The sequence below is a fragment of the Macaca mulatta genome, chromosome 3 (genome assembly GCF_049350105.2).
Source record: "Macaca mulatta isolate MMU2019108-1 chromosome 3, T2T-MMU8v2.0, whole genome shotgun sequence".
Classification (NCBI taxonomy): Eukaryota; Metazoa; Chordata; class Mammalia; order Primates; family Cercopithecidae; genus Macaca; species Macaca mulatta.
The window spans coordinates 51,591,906-51,611,656 of NC_133408.1; the positions used below are offsets into that span (position 1 = coordinate 51,591,906).

A 19,751-nucleotide genomic window follows, 5' to 3' on the forward strand; every position below is an offset into this window, starting at 1 on the left:
TGCAGCTGGTTTGGGTCCGTGGGGGCCTCCCGCGGGGAAACGGAGGCCCCTTCTCTAGGCTCCCACATCCTCCTTGGCTGCCCCAGCAGAGCGCGCGGCCCTCCGAGGCAGCTGGGCCTCGCAGCTCCCAGTCGAGAGCTGTCGCTCGGAGAAAGATAAATGAATGAGAGCGGACAGGGGCGGGGAGGGGCGGGGCGCGCAGGCTCGCTGCGCCCCCTGGCGGGGCCGCAGCGGGGCGTGGCCTCTAGAGGCGTGGCCTTGGGTGTGGGGGCGGGTTTTCCGTTAGGGGCGGGGCCGCGCAGGGCTGTTCCCGCCGCCGGCCGCCCGCGCCCCGCCCCCGTGCCGCAGCTCGTAGGCCCCGCCTCGGTCCGCCCCTTTGCTCGCTCCCCTAGCCGCCGCGGCACCAAGCCGGTTCCCCCGCCGGTGTCCGAGAGGCGCCCCCGGCCCGGCCCGGCCCGGCCCGCGCCCTCCGCCCCCGCCTCCCCGGGCCGGCGGCGGTGGGCGAGCTTGCGGGCCCGGCCGCCCCCAGCCCCAGCCCCGCCGGGCCCCGCCCCCCGTCGAGTGCATGAGGTTGACGCTACTTTGTTGCACCTGGAGGGAAGAACGTATGGGAGAGGAAGGTGCGCGGGCCGCGGGGTGTGGGGCGAGGGCCTGGGGGGTTGCCCGGGGCAGCCCGGGGCATGGGAGGGGGCCGGGGCTGCCAGAAGGCCGCGCCCCTGCCTCCTCCGGGATGAGCTCGTCCTTCCGAAGCCCGCAGGCCCCTCCCTGTCCCCCTCCCGCCCGGGATCCCCCTCCCCGGCCCCCGGCGAGCTGCCCTCCCGCGGGTCTGGGGACTCCTGGACCCTTTTCCTCCCCCTGCTCCCCCTCGCGAAGGACTCCCAGGCACTGCCAGCCCCGCGCCGGCCTCCATCCGCGTGCTCTGTCCACCACCCGGGCCTCGCCCTGGGGCCACCCTTTATCCAGTCTCGGAAGAAAGAGGGCCGGGGAAGCCGCAGCCCTGGGTCCCAGTGGCCGCCCGGCGCCTGCCCGGCTCTGTGACCTTGAGCCAGGCGCCGACTCCCTGGGCCTCAGTTTCCCCTTCTGTACATTTGGAAACCGGGTAATTGCCCCCCCAGTGTCGGTGGTTGGAGGCCAGATGGGTAGAGCGGATTAAGGCGTCCAGGAACCTGAAGGCCGTGTACCTCATCCACTCTCCCTCCCCGTGCCCCAAACCCGGTGCCTGCCGTCAGTCTTGGCTGGGAGCATGACTCATCCTAACCTCTTTAGCCCCTTCTCCCTCACTGGGGCCCAAGGCGCAGTACTGTACTGCAGTTAGGGTTCAAGGACTCCCCCAAGACTTCCCCAGCCTAGGACAGGGTCTGGGGGACCCTCCTTGGTTCTCCTTCGCTGACCTGTCACATAGATCCACCTGGCCCCAAGGCAGGGCCTGACTCGGCACCTCCCCCTGCCACCAACCCTTCCCAGGCCCATGAAAACCTGATTGGGGTAGGGGCCCACCTTCCTGTAGCCCCTACCTACCTAAGGTCCCTGCATCTTCACGGAGGGGCAGGCCATTGTGGCCTTGGGATCTAGCTATGTGACTGGGCAAGCCATGCCATCTCTGGGGCTCAGTCTCCTCTTCTGTACAGTGGGGAGGAGCAGACCCGGGGCATTTTCCAGGGCCCACCAGCTCCAAGGGTGCCAGGCCCCAGGGATGACTAAGCATGCCTGTGGCTGGCTAGAGGAGGTGCCAGGCCTCCCTGGGACAGGTGTCTGGAAGTACCCAGCTCTGCAGCCCCTTTCCTTCGCCAAGCCAGGGAATTCATTGCCAAGGGTCTGTTAGGGCTGGCACCGCCAGGCTTCCTGCCCTTGACCTCCCAGGTGGCTTTAGCCCAGGATGCACTAATCCAGCCCTGTCCAGTGCCTGCCTTTGAAGGGCCCTCTTAGTACTTCTTCCTGGGCAGGCGAGGGAGGAAAGGAGGCTGTGATAGGAATGCCCCCCACTGCCTTATCCCTAAAGCCACTGCTTCCTTTCTCCCCATTTACCTTGCCAGACCCAGTGCTATAGCGGGAGGGTGGACCTGATCCTCCTCCTAGGCTGATACGTAGGGAAACAGGGCCAGAGAGGTTTGGCAACCTAGTCAGTATCTCAGCAAGACTTAGGCCAGCACCCTTTCTTCTCCTGTTTGGCACAGTGACTGCCCTGCCTGGGCGCTGCACGGCAGTGTGTGAGGTGTGAGGATTGGTGCAGGTGTAGGTACATGTGGGGTGGGCAGGGCAGCCTGGGCCTGCACCAGAGCACACCTCCTGAGAACGCTTCCCAACTCCCCTCCCACCCCTGCAGGAAGCGAGTTGCCCGTGTGTGCAAGCTGCGGCCAGAGGATCTATGATGGCCAGTACCTCCAGGCCCTGAACGCGGACTGGCACGCAGACTGCTTCAGGTAGGGTGGGGTGCCCAGGGCCTGTGTTGCCCTAAGCAAGGCCTGCCAGAGAGGACAGGCTGGTCAAGGAATGGAGGAGGCTGGGATATGCCTCCTGGTGCTATCCCCCGTTGTGACTTCGTGGCCTCAGTTTACCATTTATGACATGAGGTGTTTTGACCAGAAGATCCCTGTAGGCCTTCCTGTTGTCATTTTATTTATCTATTTTTTTTTTTCTTTTTGAAGCGGAGTCTCGCTCTGTCACCCAGGCTGGAGTGCAGTGGCACAATCTTGGCTCACTGCAACCTCTGCCTCCTGGGCTCAAGCAGTTCTCCTGTCAGCCTCTGGAATAGCTGGGATTACAGGTGTACACCACCATGCCCAGCTAATTTTTGTATTTTTAGTAGAGACGGGGTTTTGCCATGTTAGCCAGGCTGGTCTCAAACTTCTGACCTCAAGTGATCTTCCCACCTCGGCCTCCCAAAATGCTGGGATTACAGGCATAAACCACCGCTCCTGGCCTCATAAACCACTGCTCCTGGCCTTATTTTATTTTATGTATTTTTCTTTTTTCGAAACGGTCTTGCTCTGTTGCCCAGGCTGGAGTGCAGTGGTGCCATCTCGGCTCAATGCAGCCTCCATCTCCCGGGCTCAAGTGATCCTCCCACTTCAGCCTCCCGAGTAGCTGGGATTATACATACACACCACGATGCTCAGCAAATTTTTAAAATTTTTTATAAAGACAGTGTCTCACTATTGAGACCCAGGCTGGTCTTGAACTCCTGCCCTCAAGCAATCCTCCTGCCTCGGCCTCCCTAAGTGCTGGAATTACAGGTGTGAGCTACCGCCCTGGCATCTGATGTCATCTTAGATCTCTGAGATCTAAATCTTCGAGAGGATGGGAGAGGCCTCCAGTTGAGCCAACGCCTGCAATTCAGCCCCCTGCTGACACCCAGACAGGGGGAAGAGTTGGAAGGAGTGTGCCCCCTGCCTTCTGGTTGCTCATGCTCTTGCAGGGAGGGAAGACAAACCAGGCCTTGAGGGAAACCGAGCCACCTTCAGTGTTTTCCAGGCTGCTTGCGAAGATGCATAACCCGGTCACACCAGCTCCAGCCTCCAGACACACACCCACATGTAAGAAGAAAGTAGGGTCAGGGTTGTGGCGGAAGACAAAGAGTACATGAGGACCTGAAGGTCACCAGTAGGACCATCCTGAGAAGCCAGGGGCAGGGGTCTACCTGCCTTGGAGTTGGCTGTAGGGCCAGAGCAGGGATCTCAAAGGATGTGAGATTTCCTGGGTAGAAAAGTAAAGTGGAGAAGAGGCGTGATGGGTCACACCTGTAATCCCATCATTTTGGGAGGCTGAGGTGGGCAGATCACTTGAGTTCAGGAGTTTGAGACCAGCCTGGGCAATATGGCAACACCCTGTCTCCACCAAAAATACAAAAAATTAGCCGGGCATGGTAGTGCACGCCTGTAGTCCCAGCTACTTGAGAGGCTGAGATGGCAGGATTACTTGAGCCCAGGAGATGGAGGCTGCAGTGAGCTATGATCACGCCACTGCACTCTAGCCTAGGCAACAGAGTGAGACTCCATCTCAATTTTAAAAAAAGAAAAACAAATGGAGTGGGAAAGAATTACAGGCACAGTCACCAAACAGCAAGGTTCAGGGGAGAAAACTCCATAAAAGGGTAGAGGGTGAAGCTGGGATGCCCACCAGGGGTCAAGACATCCAGCACCAGGACTTTATATTAGGCTTCTGCCTTGGTTTATTTTTTGGTTTTTGGTTGTTTTAAGACAGTCTTGCTGTGTCACCCAGGCTGGAGAGCAATGGCGCGATCTCGGCTCATTGCAACCTCCGCTTCCCAGGTTCAAGTGATTCTCCTGCCTCAGCCTCCCAAGTAGCTCTGATTACAGGCATGCACCACTATGCCTGGCTAATTTTTGTATTTTCAGTACAGATGGAGTTTCGCCATGTTGGCCAGGCTGGTCTCGAACTCCTGACCTCAAGTGATCTGCCCACCTCAGCCTCCCAAAATTCTGGGATTACAGGCATGAGCCACTGCACCCGGCCTCGGTTTGTTTCTTTGTTTTTTCTCTTCTTTTTTTTTTTAGAGACAGGGTCTTGCGTGTACCCAGGCTGGAGTGCAGTGGCGAGATCATAGCCCACTGCAGCCTCCAACTCCAACTCCTAGATTCAAGCGATCCTCCCGATTCAGCCTCCCAAAGTGCTGAGATTACAAGCATGAGCCCCCGTGCCCAGCCTGTTTTTCCTTTTTTAGGAGTAATGTCTAACATTTTCTAACATTCAGTAAGGGACAATCCCTGTTCTAAGCACTTTGCATAGTTAGATGTTAGTGCTGTCTTTGTTTTGCCAGAGAGAAAATTGGGACACAGAGAGGTTAATTCTCTTGATGAAAGTCACACAGCCAGTGAGTGAAATGAACACACTTAGTGGTGTGGCTGAAAGGAGACAGACAGCATACCCTGGGGTTCTGCATCAGGTGCTCAGAAGGAGGCCTTTGGGGGGCAAGAGGGCTCTCAACAGGCAGAGAAAACCATCAGCACAGAGGTGGGATGGTGTGGACTGCTGAGGGAACAGGAACAGTTCACTTGGAAGGAACAGAATAAGTCAAGGGATTCAACAAGAAACAAACTTGAGACCGATTTGTGAAGGGCCTTGAATGCCAAGATAAGGAGCTTCAGAAGTCAGGACGGGCATGGTGGCTCACCCCCGTAATCCCAGCATTTTGGGAGGCCAAGGCCAGCAGATCACTGGAGGCCAGGAGTTCGAGACCAGCCTGGCCAACATGGTGAAACCCCATCTCTACTAAAAATACAAAAATTAGCTGGGCGTGGTGGCACATGACTGCAATCCCAGCTACTCGGGAGGCTAAGGAAGGAGAATCACTTGAACCTGGGAGGTGGAGGCTGCAGTGAACTGAGATCACGTCACTGCACTCCAGCCTCGGCGACAGAGCGAGACTCCATCTCAAAAAAAAAAAAAAAAAAAAAGAAGGGAGCTGGCAGACAGCCAGGGAGGGACTGGGGTGACATGCTGTTGAAGAATGCCATCCCAGTGGGCTGGTGGTAGTATCTAGGCAGGGAAGGGACTGTCCCAGTAACTCAAGGGTCCGAGCTCATCAGACCTGACCTGGGACAGTGACTGAGGATGGAGAGAATTTCAGGCAGAAGGGACAGTTTTTGGTGAGTATTTGTCATATTGGCTACCATGCATTGAGCATTCTTCGTGGTAATTTGTTAAATCTTCATAACTCTACCGTATGTGCCCAGTTTGCATGGGAGAAACAGAGATTCCGTGAAGTCAAGTGCCTCGCTGAAGGTTATAACATCTAGAGCTGGGACTCAAACCTCACTCCACATCGCCGCAAAGTAGGAAAGGCAGGGGCTGACGGTGGCGCATGCCTGTAATCCCAGCCCTTTGGGAGGCGGAGGCGGGTGGATCACTTGAGCTCAGGAGTTCGAGACCAGCCTGGGCAACATAGCGAAACCTCCTCTCTACAAAAGAATTAGCTGAGCGTGGTGGTGGTGCCTATAGTCCCAGCTACTCAGCAGGGCTGACGTGGGAAGGTTGCTTGAGCCTGGGAGGTGGAGGTTGCAGTGAACTATGATCACACCACTGCACTCCAGCCTGGGTGACAGAGTGAGATCCTGTCTCAAAAAACCAAAGGAAGAAGGAAAGAAGGAAGGGAAGGAAGGAAGGAAAGAAAGAAGGGAAGGAAGGAAGGAAGGAAAGAAGGGAAGGAAGGAAAGAAAGAAAGAAGGGAAGGAAGGAAAGAAGGGAAGGAAGGAAGGGAGGGAGGAAAGGAAAGAAAAGGCCAGGGCTTCAGGGAGGGCATGAGCACTGGCGAATGGCAGGGTGGAACCTGAAGCCGTCTGGTTTTCCAACCTGGGTGCTGGGAAGGTGGTGGTTTGTTGACTGTGGTGGAGTTGGGGGTCGGGTTGGGGAGGAGACATGCTCATCTGTGTTGAGCTGGAGGGGACATGGGCTATCCAGGGAGGCTGTGCCCTGCCCAGAGCTAGCCATGGGAGCCTGAGTCCAGTTGGAGGTAGGAAAGCCAGAAAAAATGGCCCCCTCGGAGCTGGTCGTGAGATGGTGACGGGATTTGTGATGGGGCCAAGATGAATGAAGGGAAGAACTTGGGGACCCCTGTGTCTGCGGTGAGTGGGGAGATGGAGTCTTGGGTGATGGAGAGAGGGTCAGGAGTAGAGAGCACAGAAAGCACAGGAGGGAAGCTGTGATACAGGATGGATATACCTGGCTTTAGAGTGGCCTACCCCGAGCCACTCACCAAGAGAGGGGTGACGCCCCAGGTTGGGGCAGTAAGGAAGAGGCGTGTTTGGGCTGTCCCTGGTGTAGTGAAACACAAGAAAGAGGCCGGGTGCGGTGGCTCATGCCTGTAATCCCAGCACTTTGGAAGGCCAAGGTGGGCAGATACCTGAAGTCAGGAGTTTGAGACCAGCCTGGCCAACATGGTGAAACCCCATCTCTACTAAAAATACAAAAATTAGCCAGGCATGGTGGTGGGCGCCTGTAATCCCAGCTACTCAGGAGGCTGAGGCAGAAGAATCGCTTGAACCCGGGAGGCTGTGGTTGCAGTGAGTCAAGATCACACTACTGCAGTCTAGCCTGGGTGACAGAGCAAGACTCCATCTCAAAAAAAAAAAAAAAAAAAGTCTCGCTATGGGAGAAGATCCATCAGAAGTAAGAGCCAAAGAGCCAGGGCTTCCACCTTGTGGCTTGTGGGTGTGATACTCGCAACAGCCTCCAAAGCTGGCGGAGCTAACAGTGTCCTCACCGCATGACAGTGAGCAAAGCAGCTCAGAGGGGGTCACCGCTCACCTGGGTGCATGGCTGACCACAGCGAGGCTGGCTCTCGGTGGGATGCCCAAGGTGCTAGACTCTGCTTAGTTTTCCTCAGGCCCTGGGCTTTGAGGCCCAGCCCGGACCTCACTGCATGCACTGAGACCTTTGTTCCAGGGCCCCTCACCCCTCTGAAGGTGTTCGGGCAGGAGCAGTGTGATAAGGCCATGAGGGGTCTGTCTGCAGCGTCCAGCCCCACTGGGGAGGTGGCCAGATGGCCGCCTTCCTGGCGCCTCTGCATGCCCTTCCCAGTGGAACTTCCTAGGGTCCCTGAGTCAGTCACTTGCAAATAATTATGGCGCGCCCACTCTGCGTTAGGGCCCTCTCATGACAACCCAGGAAGGGGGTGCTATTTATTAAAGCAATTTTAAGACCAAGCCTGGTAACTCACGCCTGTAATCCCAGCACTTTGGGAGGCTGAGGTGGGAGAATTGCTTGAGGCCAGGAGTTTGAGATCAGCCTAGGCAACGTAGTGAGACTCCATCTCTACAAAAAATTAGTCTAGCGTGGTGGTGCGTACCTGTAGTCCCCGCTACTCAGGAGGCTGAGATGGGAGGATCACTTGAACCCAGGATGTCGAAGCTGCAGTGAGCTGTGATCACGCCACTGCACTCTGGCCTGGGCAACAGAGCGAGACACTGCCTCAAATTTTGAAAAAGCGATTTTACAAATGAGGTGCAGAGTTCAGTCACTTGCCAAAAGTCTGACAGTGAGTGAGGAGTAGCATCAGGACTCGAACTGAGGCAGCCTGGCTTCAGAGCCTCTAGTGTAACCACAGCTTAGACCCACACCTCCCAGACCTTCAGGGTCCCTGCCTCCTAGTAGGCCACTCGGTGAACAAATGTAGTGTCAGTTGCTGGGGGACAGCACTCTCAGGAGATGATGTTTAAGGGGAGCAGTGTTTAGAGGATGTCAGGGGTGGGGGGGGGCACGTGTGCAAAGACCCTGGGGTGGGAATGTGCTTGGCACAACTGAGGACCACGAGGAGGCCAGTGTGTGGGAGTGCAGTCAGTGGCCGGGAGTGCATAGAGCCTTGGCTGCATGGAAGGTGCCGTTAGCTGTGCAGCATTTTTTTTTTTTTTTTTGAGAGAGAGAGTCTCGCTCTTGTTGCCCAGGCTGGAGTACAGTGGCGTGATCTCAGCTCACTGCAACCTCCACCTCCCGGGTTCAAGCAAATCTCCTGCCTCAGCCTCCCAGTAGCTGGGACTACAGGTGCCTGCCACCACACCCGGCTAGTTTTTGTTTTTTTAGTAGAGACAGGGTTTCACCATGTTAGCTAGGCTGGCCTCGAACTCCTGACCTCAAGCGATCTGCCCACCTCGGCCTCCCAAAGTGCTGGGGTTACAGGCGTGAGCCACTGCGCACAGCCAGCTGTGCATCTTTGAATGTCATAACCTGAGCATCTGAGAGCTGCTCCTGTCTCCTGGCCCCTGCTCTTGAGAAAGTCCCAGGCTGATAGGACAGACAGGGTCATGAGTGCTGTGATGGGGGCCTGTGGGTTGCTGGAGGCTCGGCCGGGACCAGATGCTGTCCCTCTTTGTAGAGTGGGACAATTGCTGCAGGGTTGTCACTACAGGGCCTGCCCCTTTTTCTGTTCTGACCTCCCAACCCCTTGCAGGCCCCGCCCCCTTGCAGGCCCCGCCTCCCGGCAGGTGATGACCAGGCTCAGACTGGTCCAGGCTTCCCTTTGGCTCAGATACTGCCTCTGTGATCCCCTCTGGGAAGCCTCCAGTGCACAACCCCCAGGGCTGCCGCAGCCCTGGTAGCATCTCCTTGGCAGCTGGGTGGGCTGGCCCTGGGCAAGGGGGGCTGAGCATGCTGCTGGCCTGTGGGGTTGGAGCTGGGGCGGAACGCAACCTCCCTTTCTTCAGGGACCTTTTTGGCGAGGACAAACCGTCCATAGGAATTCGACCTCTGTTCCCTTGGGGACAGCAGTGGAAGAGGCAGCTGCTTTTAAGCTTGTCCCTGTCCCCAGAGAAACCTGAGGCCTTCAGTGCCGTTGTCAGGGCCGAGGCTGAGGAGCCTATAGTGTGTGTTCAGGGACCGGCCACAGGCTCCCTGCCTGGGGTCCAAGCCTAGACTGCTCACTCCTCACCGACACCAAAGCCCAGGCACATGGTGCTTCAGCCACTTCCTGTTGCAGGCTCAGACCAAGTCCCCTGGCACCCACGCGGCTGCATCCTCCTCCTGTGTGCTGCAGCCACACTGGCTCCACCCTCTGCAGCCTCCAATCCTGAGCCCCTGAGGGAGGATGGGGAAGCGGCTGGTCTGGCCACCCCTGCCCTCCCTTAGACCTCCAGAGCCCCCAGCGCAGCCACAGAGGATGCTGTTGGCTTCAGCCCCAAGAAGACGCCGCTTCCTCCAGAGGGCTAAGTAAGTGGGAATCCCCCTCCCTACCTGTCCCTGGCCCCAGGCAGGGCCCCTGGTGTAAGGCCTGGGGCTGGAAGCCAACCCACCTAGGTCCAAGCTCTGGGGCAGAACTGAAACTCCTTGGTCACCGTAGCACGGTGGCTGCTGTCGGGGGAGCAGGCCACTGCCAAAGCTGCGGGCCCTTCCAGGACAGTCTCCCCATGAGGCCGGTCCTCCACCTGCTGTTTCTTCACACCTCATGGCCAGGGATGTGGTCCTGGGTAGAGCGATGATTCTATTCCTGTCATTAGGGAAGCCACCACTGTCTCCCAGCCCAGCCAGCCACCTGGGCCGCAGAGCACCCCTTTCATGCCCTCCGGGTGCCTCCCCCTTCTCCTGCCCCAGCCTGGCTTTGTCCTACCCTGCTCTCAGGGAGGGGTACCCTGGAGTGGGGCCAGGGCACGGCTCTCCCCCCAGGGAGTTCCTCTCTGGCTGGCCCCAGGGCAGCTCTGCACAGCCTCAGTACCTGGTGTGCCTCCCTTGACATCCTTCTTAGGGACAGTCAGGCCCTCCGTGTGGGGCACCCAAGAGAGTTAGGCCCATCCGCCTGTAGCTCCTGCCAGAATGCAGGCCTGAGGGGTGAGGGCCGGGGCGGGGACAGGACCTCCTGCATGCTCTCCGTCCGCAAAGGTTCACTGAGGCCCCGAGCCCCAGCCACTGAGCCACCAAGTCAACCCGGGCCAGGCCTGGGCACCCTGTCTGCAGTGGAGGCAGAGACAGGGTCTCGAGGCAGTTCTGAGGATGCTGGGTGCACAGCGGGGGCCTCGCCCGAAGGAATCGCTTATACTCTTTCCTGGGACAAGTGTTGTGGATGCCTGGCCTGGGGCCATGGGGAACTGGCAGGTCAGTGGCAGACACTGGTGGGCAGACCTAGTGTCTGGTAGAACAGGCTTCAAGGAAGTGGTGACCGGAGAGAAGCCAAGTGTACTCAAACCCTCGGGTGAGTCATCACCGCCGGGTCTTTCACAGCTGCTGAAAGTGAGCAGCAGTGATGAAGGTTTGTGAGTTTCTGCGTGAGTGAGTGAATGGACCAGTAGCAGTTTCCAGGCTGCGGAAGAGCTTTCCCTCCCCAGGATGGGGACACTTGGTTACGGCAGTTCCTAATCCCCCACCCACCCACCGCCCACTGCAGAGGCATGCAGGGGCCCTGCTTCCTGCAGGCGGGAGTGAGGGGCATTCCTGTGATGTGGCACCCCTGTGACCGAGGTCATGTGTGATCTGTGTAAGGACAGGAAGCGAGTCATTGGTCTGCACCGGGTGTGGGGGCTTCCACGAGGGCAGGACCCAAAGGGCCTGGCCTCGTGGCTGCAGCACTTCTTTCATATTAGGTTAGAGCCCCAGAATGGGAGGTGCCCTGGGGACCACCCCCCTCACTGCCTTCCCTCCTCCACCCCATCCCCGCGGTGATCTGGTGAACTGCCCACCCCCAGGTGTGCACCGAGCGGGGGCAGTGACCCTGACATCATGTCTCCCACTGCCCCTGCCCCCGCCACCACCTCCAGTGGCCCAGCCTCCGCATTCCCCACCCCCATGGAGGAATGCACCAGGCCCCCTTTCCTGGATGCGCCCCCACCCACATGCTTCCAACCCTGGCATTTTCTGCTCCCCCTTTACTCCCAGCCCCTCCCCCAGGCTCCCAGACAAAGGGGAACTGGCTGGATCCTCTTAAAGGGACAGTGTCCCGTCAGCTTACTGATGAACTCCCCTCCTCAACCCCAGTTCCCTAGTTATAGGGAATTAGCAATGGCAGACAGCCCGTGACTGATACTCATGCAGGCCCCAGGCGGTGGAGGGTTTCCTGGGTAGGAAACAGCCCTTCAAGTTCCCTCATCTCATCCAGGTCCCAGTCTTTCCTACCTGCTTCTCTCCTAGATTGTGGCCCTATAGAGCCTGGGTTCTTCTGTCTCTGTGTGACCAACCCATAGCACCCAAACAGCGGCAGAGCTGGATGGACCCCCTAGCCTCTTCTCTGTGTGGGTCTGTACCCTGACCCAGACATGCGCACCCACACCAGGACCCAGTGGGGCACATGTGTGCCTGCGGGTTCACTGGGGCACCCACATTTTCTTTATTTTATTTTTTAGAGAGAGGGTCTTGCTGTGTCACCCAGGCTGGAGTGCAGTGGTGCAATCATAGCACACTGCAGCCTTCAACACCTGGGCTCAAGCGGTCCTCCCTCCCCAGCCTCCCTAGTAGCTAGGGAGTAACTACTACCTAGGAGTAGTCAGACTCCTGACCCCAAGTGATCTGCCCACCTCGGCCTCCCAAAGTGCTGGGATTACAGGCGTGAGCCACTGCTTTGGGAGGCCAAGGCAGGCGGATCACGAGGTCAAGAGATCAAGATCATCCTGGCCAACGTGGTGAAACCCTGTCTCTACTAAAAAGACAAAAAATTAGCTGGGCGTGATGGTGCCTGCATGTAGTCCCAGCTACTCAGGAGGCTGAGGCAGGAGGATCACTTGAACCCGGGAGGCAGAGGTTGCAGTGAGCCAAGATCGTGCCACTGCACTCCAGCCTGGCGACAGAGCAAGACTCCGTCTCAAAAAACAAACAAACAAAAAAACTTTTTCTAATTTTTACAAAGGTGCCTGTAGCCAAGGCAGGGTCCTGGGTGCAACAGAGGAGGGCGGGAGTGGATGTCTCAGCCCGGCCCCTCTCCCGCAGGTGTTGTGACTGCAGTGCCTCCCTGTCGCACCAGTACTATGAGAAGGATGGGCAGCTCTTCTGCAAGAAGGACTACTGGGCCCGCTATGGCGAGTCCTGCCATGGGTGCTCGGAGCAAATCACCAAGGGACTGGTTATGGTGAGCGCCCCCTGCCTTGCACACTCACCTGGGGTGGGGGTGTCCAAGCAGACCCCATGCTCCAGGTCTCTCTCCCATCATTGTCTCTCCTTGCTGGTCTTTGGAGTGTCCCCCGCTTTCTGAGCCTGACTGTCTGTCTGTATCCCTCAGCACCCCCATCTATGGAGCCAGCTCTGTCCAGGAGCTCAGCAGCTGGCCAGCCAGGTCCCCGCAGTTGTTTTTTTGGTGACGCTCTTCGGAGAAGAGGCCTGGGGAGGATCTGTGGGGGCTGTTGGGGCTGCTGAGCGGGGCTGTTCCCTCCTCACCCCCGCACCAGGTGGCTGGGGAGCTGAAGTACCACCCCGAGTGTTTCATCTGCCTCACGTGTGGGACCTTTATCGGCGACGGGGACACGTACACACTGGTGGAGCACTCCAAGCTATACTGGTGAGTGCCTTGGCCCCTCCCCGAGCCTAAGTGGCCCACCTGTGTCACAGGTCTGCAAGGACACTGACTGTCCCACACCCGGGCCTCCTGCCCCTTCCACGTTGGTTTTGCGGGGCAAATGTTCATATCTCCTTTCTTGTCCAGACGTGGAAACAAGGGAAAAGTAACACACAGAAGTCAGTGTGAAAAAGCCTCAGATGGCCAGGCATGGTGGCTCACGCCTGTAATCCCAGCACTTCAGGAATCCAAGGCAGGTGGATCCCTTGAGGCCAGGAGTTCAAGACCAGCCTGGCCAACATGATGGAACCCCATCTTTATTAAAAATTCAAAAATTAACCAGGTGTGGTGGCATGGGCCTATAATCCCAGCTACTCAAGAGGCTGAGGCAGGAGACTCACTTGAACTTGGGAGGCGGAGGTTGCAGTGAGCCGAGACTGCGCCACTGCTCTCCAGCCTGGGCAACAGAGCAAAACTCTGTCTCAAAAAAAAAAAAGCCTCAGACATCAGCTTTCTTACTGGCCATGACTGCAGCATGGTGCTGGCACGAATCACCAGAGTTGGGGCAGATGCCACAAGTTAAGGACACCATCCCCAGCACAACTGCTCCCTCTTTAGACACCAGCCACAAGGGGTCCCCAACCCACTCACACTTCTGACCGACTGGCTGCAAATTCAGGGACTCCCAAGACCCTGCCAAGTTTGATCGTTTGCTAACAGACTCACAGAACTCAGGAAAGCCTCCATTTAGGATTCCAGTTTCATTATAAAGGACACAGCTCAGGTCTGGCCAAATGAAGAAGCATCTCCCCTCCCTCCCCTAGCACATCAATGTGGTCACCAACCAGGAAGCTTCCCTGAGCTTCAGCAGCCAGAGTTTTTATTGGGATTTCATTACATTGTCATGACTGATTGAGTCATTGGCCGTATGATCAAACTTAGTCTCCAGCCCCCGTTCTTGGAGGTCAGGCTGGTTGAAAGCTGCAACTCTCTTCAAATCACATGATGTCTCTTTGCGGGGCTGAGTCATCTCATTAGTATCAATTCAGGAATAGTCTGAGGGGCTCATGAATAACAAAGATACCCCATTCCAAGGACTTAGAGTCTCCCTCCCAGGAATCAGGACAAAACCCAGACAGATTCTTTCTTATACAACACTGATCAGGCTGGATTAGAGGACAACGTGGCTTGATCCCAGATGGGCTTTTAATGACTTCCTCCTGAACTGGATTTATCCTCAGGCCTTGTCCTGGCCGCCTTACAGGATCACAGCGAGTAGACAGACCCGAATGACTCAGAGGGACGAGGGCTGGCTGGGCACGCACAGTTCCTGCTCCCAGTTCCATAGGAGAAGTGAAAGAAAAAGCTGGCCAGGTGCAGTGACTCACGCCTGTAATCCCAGCACTTTGGGAGGCCGAGGTGGGCAGATCACCTGAGATCGGGAGTTCGAGACCAGCCTGGCCAACCTGGTGAAACTGTCTCTACTAAAAACACAAAATTAGCCAGGCATGGTGGTGCGTGCCTGTAATCCCAGCTACTCAGGAGGCTGAGGCAGGAGAATCGCTTGAACCCAGGAGGCGGAGGTTACAGTGAGCCAAGATCGCACCACTGCACTTTTGGGCAATTGCTAGCTTTCCTTTTCTTTTGAGACGGAGTCTCGCTTTTTCGCCCAGGCTGGGGTGCAGTGTTGTAATCAACAGAACGAGATTCCATCTCTAAAAAAAAAAAAAAGGAAGTGGGTAGGGGAAGAGCATGGGGCTGGGGGCTGCAGGGATGCTGAAACTGATGATGCTCTTGACACTCTTTCCTTCCCACCCCTGGCGGCTCTTGCAGCGGGCACTGCTACTACCAGACTGTGGTGACCCCCGTCATCGAGCAAATCCTGCCCGACTCCCCTGGCTCCCACCTGCCCCACACCGTCACCCTAGTGTCCATCCCAGCCTCATCTCATGGCAAGCGTGGACTTTCAGTCTCCATCGACCCCCCACACGGCCCGCCGGGCTGCGGCACCGAGCATGCACACACCGTCCGCGTCCAGGGGTGAGTGGCCGGTCTAGTGAGGCTGCCGTCAGTGTGGCTGTGGCCGTTGATGTGGGTGGCAGAGTCTGGCACGGGGGGCCCTGACAATGAATGGGTGAGTGTTTGGGTGCAGTCGGGGCCCAGCTCTGACAACCTGGTTTACCAGATTTCTGGCCCAGTCGTTCATTCCTCTGAATACCATTACAAATGCCAGATACAATAAAAAGACATTTCAGCCGGGCATGGTGGCTCACACCTGTAATCTCAGCATTTTGGGAGGTTGAGGTGGGTGGATCACCTGAGGTCAGGAGTTCCAGACTAGCCTAGGCAACGTGGTGAAACCCCGTCTCTACTAAAAATATAAACATAGCCAGGTGTGTTGGTGGGTGCCTGTAGTCCCAGCTACTTGAGAGGCTGAGGCAGGAGAATCACTCGAACCTGGGAGGTGGAGGTTGCAGTGAGCCCAGACTGCCATTTTACTCCAGGCTGGGCAGCAAGAGTGAAACTCTGTATCAAAAAATAAAAAATAAAAAAAAACACACCCAAAAAATAAAAAGACATTTTCTTTTTTTTTTTTTTTTTTTTTTTTTGAGACGGAGTCTCGCTGTGTCGCCCAGTCTGGAGTGCAGTGGCCGGATCTCAGCTCACTGCAAGCTCTGCCTCCCGGGTTTTTACGCCATTCTCCGGCCTCAGCCTCCCGAGTAGCTGGGACTACAGGCGCCCGCCACCTCGCCCGGCTAGTTTTTTGTATTTTTTAGTAGAGACGGGGTTTCACCGTGTTAGCCAGGATGGTCTCGAACTCCTGACCTCGTGATCCGCCCGTCTCGGCCTCCCAAAGTGCTGGGATTACAGGCTTGAGCCACCGCGCCCGGCCAAAAAGACATTTTCTTTAGTCCATGTCTGATCCAACAAGAAAGAGGAGGAACCAAATCAGGAATGAGTGAAGAGGCCGGGTGCAGTAACTCACGCCTGTCATCCCAGCACTTTGGGAGGCCAAAGTGGGAGGATCACTTGAGGCCAGAAGTTTGAGACCAGCTTGGGCAACATAGCGAGACCTCCGTCTCTACAAAAAAAAAAAAAAAATTTAAAATTGACCGGGCATGTTGAAATCACTGAACACATAGAGGCTGGGCATGGTTGCTCACACCTATAATCGGAGCACTCTGAGAAGCTGAGATGGGAGGATCACTTGAGGCCAGGAGTTCGAAACCAGCCTTTGCAACATTGTAGTCACAGCTACTTGGGAGGCTGAGGCGAGAGGATCTCTTGAGCCCAGGAAGTCGGGGCTACAGTGAGCTATAATTGCGCCACTGCACTCCAGCCTGGGCAGTGGAACAAAACCCTGTCTCAAAAAACTGGGGCAGGGCCGATAAAGATGAGATTACTGTGTGACTTTGAGCAGCTCCTTTCTCTCTGGGCTTTGGGGGTCTGTTTGAACAATGAGGGAGGTGGATACCTTGGAGCCTTCTAAGATTTCTGTGGAGCCTTTATTGACACCTTGAGAAGTAACATGCAGTGTTTCCACTTTTGGACCATTGCTCGCTTTCTTTTTTTTTTTTTTTTGAGACAGAGTCTCACTCTGTCGCCCAGGCTGGGGTGCAGTGGTATGATATCATCTCACTGCAACCTCCACCTCCCAGGTTCAAGCAATTCTTGCATCTCAGCCTCCCAAGTAGCTGGGACTACAGGTGAAGCATGCCTGGCTAATTTTTGTATTTTTAGTAAAGACAGGGTTTCACCATATTGGCCAGACTGGTTTCAAACTCCTAAGCTCAAGTGATCCTCCCTCCTCAGCCTCCCAAAGTGCTGGGATTACAGGTGTGAGTCACCATGCCCGACCCACGTGCTAGCTTTCATTTGATGCAGTGAATGTTTCTTGTACACCTGTCAGGTGCCCAGGACTGCATAGGCATTGGTGAGATGCGAAGGTGGCCCTGGGGACAGAAAATGATACTGGGCTTGACTGTGTGTCTCCATCCCTGCCTTGACATCAGCCAAGCCAGCAGCTGCTTTACATACATGAGTGAGCAGACAGCTGCTGAAAGAGACAAGGAAACTCCCAGACCAACGGCTCTTTCCAGAGGGCCAAGGGAGGTCCCCACAGAATCAGAGGCTGCAGCTGGTCCCTGAAATCCAGGCAGAATTTTAGAAATGAAGACAGTCAGCTGGGTGCAGCAGCTAATGCCTGTTATCTCAGCCACTTCAGAGGGCTGAGGTGAGAGGATTGCTTGAGCCCAGGAGGTGGAGGCTTCAGTGAGCTATGGTGATGCCACTGCATTTCAGCTTGGGCTGGACAGAGTGAGACCCTGTCTCTAAAATAAAAATAAAGAAGAGAGTTAATGACATCTCCTCCCTGTCTGTCTCACTGGGTAAGCATTCTGCCCAGCCAACATCTGGAACATCCCAGTAATTTCTGCAGAGAGCCACACCCTTCCCGGAAAGAGTCCAACTTGCCAAAGATTTACTTGTTTGTTTTAAACTGGTTTTAGTTGACTGCTTTTCATTTTGTGTACAGCAGCATTTTAAGGAAGGTTAATTTATCCAGGCCACCTGCTGCTTTAGCAAAACAAGGGAGAGGATGTGAGATTATAAGTAATTTATATATGTATGTTTTATTTTATATATATATATACACACACACACACACATATACACACACACACATAATTTTTTTTGAGACAGGGTCTTGCTCTGTCATACAGGCTGGAGTGCAGTGGGAAAATCGTAGTTCACTGCAGCCTCAAACTCCTGTGCTCAAGCAATCCACTCATCTCAGCCTTCTGAGTAGCTGAGACTATAGGCACACACCACCACACCCAGCTAATTTTTTAAATTTTTGTAGAAACTGAGTCTTGCTGTGTCGCCCAGGCTGGTCTCGAACTCCTGGGCTCAAGCAATCCTCCCACATTGGCCTCCCAAAGTGCTGGGATTACAGGCGTGAGCCACCATGCCTGGCTTATTTTTAAGGCTATATGCGTGCAAAGCCTGTATCAGTGAAAATATTTTCTTTGGTTTTTTTCAACTTTTCATCTTCACATTTTGTAGATTTATAGAAAATCTGCTAAAATAATAAGTCCGTTGAATACATACACACCCTTCACCAAGGTTCACCAATTCGTAACTGCCATATTTGGGAGTTATATGTGTCTCTCTATATATACATATATGGATACAGATACATATACATGTTTAGTGACTTGTTTATATTTGTTCGTATATGTATATGTTGTTATTTATTGATCGTTTGGGAATAAGTTGCAGGGATGATTGACTCCCCCACAAATATGCTAGAGATTCTCAAAAGAAGGGCCTTCCTTTTTATTTTTTATTTTTGGAGACAGGGTATCACTATCAACCAGGCTGGAGTGCAGTGATGCGATCACAGCTCACTGCAGCCTCAACCTCCCGGGCTCAAGTGATCCTCCCACCTCTGCCTCCCCAGTAGCTGGGACTGCAGGCACAGGCCACCACGCCTGACTAGGCATTCTCTTATATAATTATCAATTGTGTCTTACAGTACAGTGATCACATTTTGGAAATTTAACATTGATACCATTATCTAATACACAGACCGTATTCAAATTTTGCCAATCATCTCTATACTGAACTACTGAACCGTCCTTTATAGCAGTCTCCCCTGATCCACAATCCAGTCCGTGATCAACATTGCATTTAATCGTCATGTCTCATCAGTATCTTTTTTTTTTTTTTTTTTTTTTTTTTTGAGATGGAGTTTTGCTCTCGTTGCCCAGGCTGGAGCGCAATGGCGCAATCTCAGCTCATCGCAACCTCCGCCTTCCGGGCTTAAGTGATTCTCCTTCCTCAGCCTCCTAAGTTGCTGAGATTACAGGTGTGCACCGTCATGCATGCCTAATTTTTGTATTTTTAATAGAGACGGGGTTTCACCATGTTGCCCAGGCTGGTCTTGAACTCCTGACCTCAAATGATCCACCCACCTCAGCCTCCCAAAGTGCTGGGTTTACAGGCATGAGCCACTGCGCCTGGCCATTTCCTCAGCCTTTCATTGCCCTTAATGACCTTGACATTTTTGAAGTATGCAGGCCAGTCATTAAAGTAAAATGTTTTTCCTTTTTTTTTTTTTTTTTTAGAAAGAGAGACAGGGTCTCACTGTGTTGCCCAGGCTGGTCTCAGACTCCTGGGCTCAAGTGATCCTCCCGCCTCGGCCTCCTAAAGTGCTGGGATTACAGGCGTGAGCCACCGCACCCGCCCTCGTATCTGGGTTTGACTGATGTTTCCTATTAGGGAGACAGGCTCTGCGGGTTTGGCCTGACACTGAATAAGTGATCCTCTGTCCTTCCGAGTGGATCTTGCCAGGAGACATATGATGTCAGCGTGCCCTTTGCTGAGGATGTTCGCTTTGATTACTTGTTTTTTCCCTACTGTAAGGATTTTTTTCCCTTTGTCGTCAATAAACCATTTGTGAGATTTGAGTCTGTAAATACCCTGTTCCCAAAAACCCTTCCCCAAATGATTTTAGCATCTATTGATGATTCTTGCCTGTAGCAATTATTACTAGGGTGGCTACCAAATGCTGAATTTCTAACTCTGTTCTTCCTTCTGCGTTTATGACTGTAAGGAAGAGCTTCTCCCCAATATGAGAATAGTCTTTCTGTTTGCTTGCTTGTTTGTTTGAGATAGAGTCTCGCTCTGTTGCCCAGGCTGGAGTGCAGTGACACGATCATAGCTCACTGCAGCCTCGACTTCATGGGCTCAAGCGATCCTCCCTCCTCAGCTTCTCAAGTAGCTAGGACTACAGGCAGCACCACCGTGCCTGGCTAATTTTTTATTTTTT

General features: G+C 54.8%; 1 protein-coding gene across 4 annotated transcripts in view; it reads left to right on the forward strand.

Moving 5' to 3' along the window:
• The first annotated feature begins 378 nt into the window (after nucleotides 1–378).
• Nucleotides 379–19,751, forward strand: part of LIMK1 (LIM domain kinase 1) — a 36,760-nt gene continuing 17,387 nt past the window's right edge. Inside the window, exons 1-6 of one of the 4 annotated variants that reach the window (XM_077996517.1) lie at nucleotides 379–471; nucleotides 530–620; nucleotides 2,324–2,420; nucleotides 12,358–12,496; nucleotides 12,813–12,922; nucleotides 14,753–14,959. In XM_077996517.1, the coding sequence (XP_077852643.1) occupies nucleotides 566–620; nucleotides 2,324–2,420; nucleotides 12,358–12,496; nucleotides 12,813–12,922; nucleotides 14,753–14,959 (608 nt within the window). In that variant the 5' untranslated portion in view covers nucleotides 379–471; nucleotides 530–565. Of the gene's footprint in view, nucleotides 621–2,323; nucleotides 2,421–9,112; nucleotides 9,658–12,357; nucleotides 12,497–12,812; nucleotides 12,923–14,752; nucleotides 14,960–19,751 lie in introns of those variants that run through there. The other 3 variants (XM_077996516.1, XM_015133344.3, XM_015133345.3) reach the window with 3 other exon arrangements.